This window comes from Amphimedon queenslandica, unplaced genomic scaffold (assembly GCF_000090795.2).
Source record: "Amphimedon queenslandica unplaced genomic scaffold, v1.1 AMPQUscaffold_10572, whole genome shotgun sequence".
Taxonomy (NCBI): domain Eukaryota; kingdom Metazoa; phylum Porifera; class Demospongiae; order Haplosclerida; family Niphatidae; genus Amphimedon; species Amphimedon queenslandica.
In genome coordinates this window covers 5,695-7,258 of record NW_003549169.1, presented here as the reverse complement: position 1 = coordinate 7,258, position 1,564 = coordinate 5,695, and the positions used below count along the sequence as shown (strand labels likewise).

At 35.7% G+C, this 1,564-nt stretch overlaps 1 protein-coding gene across 1 annotated transcript; it reads right to left on the bottom strand.

Moving 5' to 3' along the window:
• Positions 1-6: 6 nt before the first annotated feature.
• On the bottom strand, positions 7-1,558 carry LOC109590041 (uncharacterized). The gene is made up of 4 exons (XM_020006003.1): positions 1,501-1,558; positions 1,251-1,386; positions 891-1,099; positions 7-682 (listed from the first exon to the last, which is right to left on the bottom strand). Exons 1-4 carry the CDS (start codon positions 1,550-1,552, stop codon positions 306-308), a joined length of 774 nt encoding a protein of 257 aa, XP_019861562.1. The 5' UTR covers positions 1,553-1,558; the 3' UTR covers positions 7-305.
• Between the last annotated feature and the right edge of the window lie 6 nt (positions 1,559-1,564).

Below are 1,564 nucleotides of genomic sequence, written 5' to 3'. Positions count from 1 at the left end.
AAAATAAAGCTCGTGCAGAGATAAATGCTACAGAGAAGTTCCAAGAAGGCCTTTATTGTTCTGTCAAGAAGTAAAAGAGAGGGATAGAGTTTGATCTCCCAGCAAACGAGCAAAACGCGCATCCGTCCCTGGTAGATCCCATAGATCTTACAGTAAATATAGCACATATTATATGAACCATGGTTTCTCGGTGAGTATCAGTAATGTAAGACCTTCGCCCCTCGATGTCTGCCCTCGGCTTCGCCTCGGGCAGACATCTCGGGGCTCAGGTCTTACATTACTGATACACACCTCGAAACCATGGTTTATATAGTACGTACATGCATGTATGTCCTACCAGTTGTTCCTTGTCTTAATATCCATACACTCAATATTGCACTGTTTCCTCCATCAGCCTCCATTACACAAGAATATCGTCCAGTGAATCTACTCAGTTCATCACCAGTGAGGTTTATGAACAATGATATGTAAGAGAAAATGGATGAACTGCCTCTTTTGGTAATAGTAATCTCATCAGTGGATTCTGATAGCTGCGTTTCGTCATGTAGTATCCAAGACGAAGAGTTAGGATATTTCAGGATATTCCCGTGACATGCAAGAGTCCCAATTTCACCAGTTGAGTCATTGATTTCAATTATACTGTTGTTAATTAATGGGCGGAGATTATACGTCAATCCATAACCTGTTAAATATGATACGTGTACAGTGTATATACTGCAGTAGCATTCAGTGAAATATCAGTATATACACAATAATAGAATTTCACTAATGTACATGTACTTGTGTACATTAAACTTATAATTCCTCAATTTCACTGCTTAATTTCCTCTGCCTCTCCCTCTCTCCCTCCCTCCCCTCTTCCTCCCTCCCTCCCTCCCTCTCCTCCTCACCAGTAATATTCCCAAAGTACTTGGTTCCGGTCCCAATGGTTACATTACTATTATTATTATTATTATTAGATACTATTCTACAGTGGACAGTGTCCCAACAGAATGAAGGGGTTGATAGAACTGGTACATCAAGGGCTGATAATAGACCACTGGATATTAACTGATCCATTCCCATACTTTCATTACTGGTACCAGAACAGCCTCTGTACCTAAAATAATAATAATAATAATAATAATAATAATAATAATAATAATAATAATAATGATGATAATAATAATAATAATAATAATAATAATAATAATAATAATAATAATAATAATTTGGTATATTCAGTATTCATTATCATTGTTATTATTTACCATTCATGGAGTAATGGTTCTTGATGAATTTCATTAAGTATACATTTGAATCTGATCCAAGTACCAGCTGGATAGGCTGGACCAGGAGGATCTGTCACTATGGTAACATTAGCACCATCTGAAGCACAGCAAGAAACTAAAAATAAAAAAGGAAAATTAATATTAATATAATAACTAAAAAAATAACTTCAACATACAGTAATTTATACTAATACAATAACAATCACAATTATCATGTACACATACTTACCAGTGAAGCAGTAAATGGAGAGGACACTGATCAATAGATTCAAAGGAGACATTACAGGAGAGAG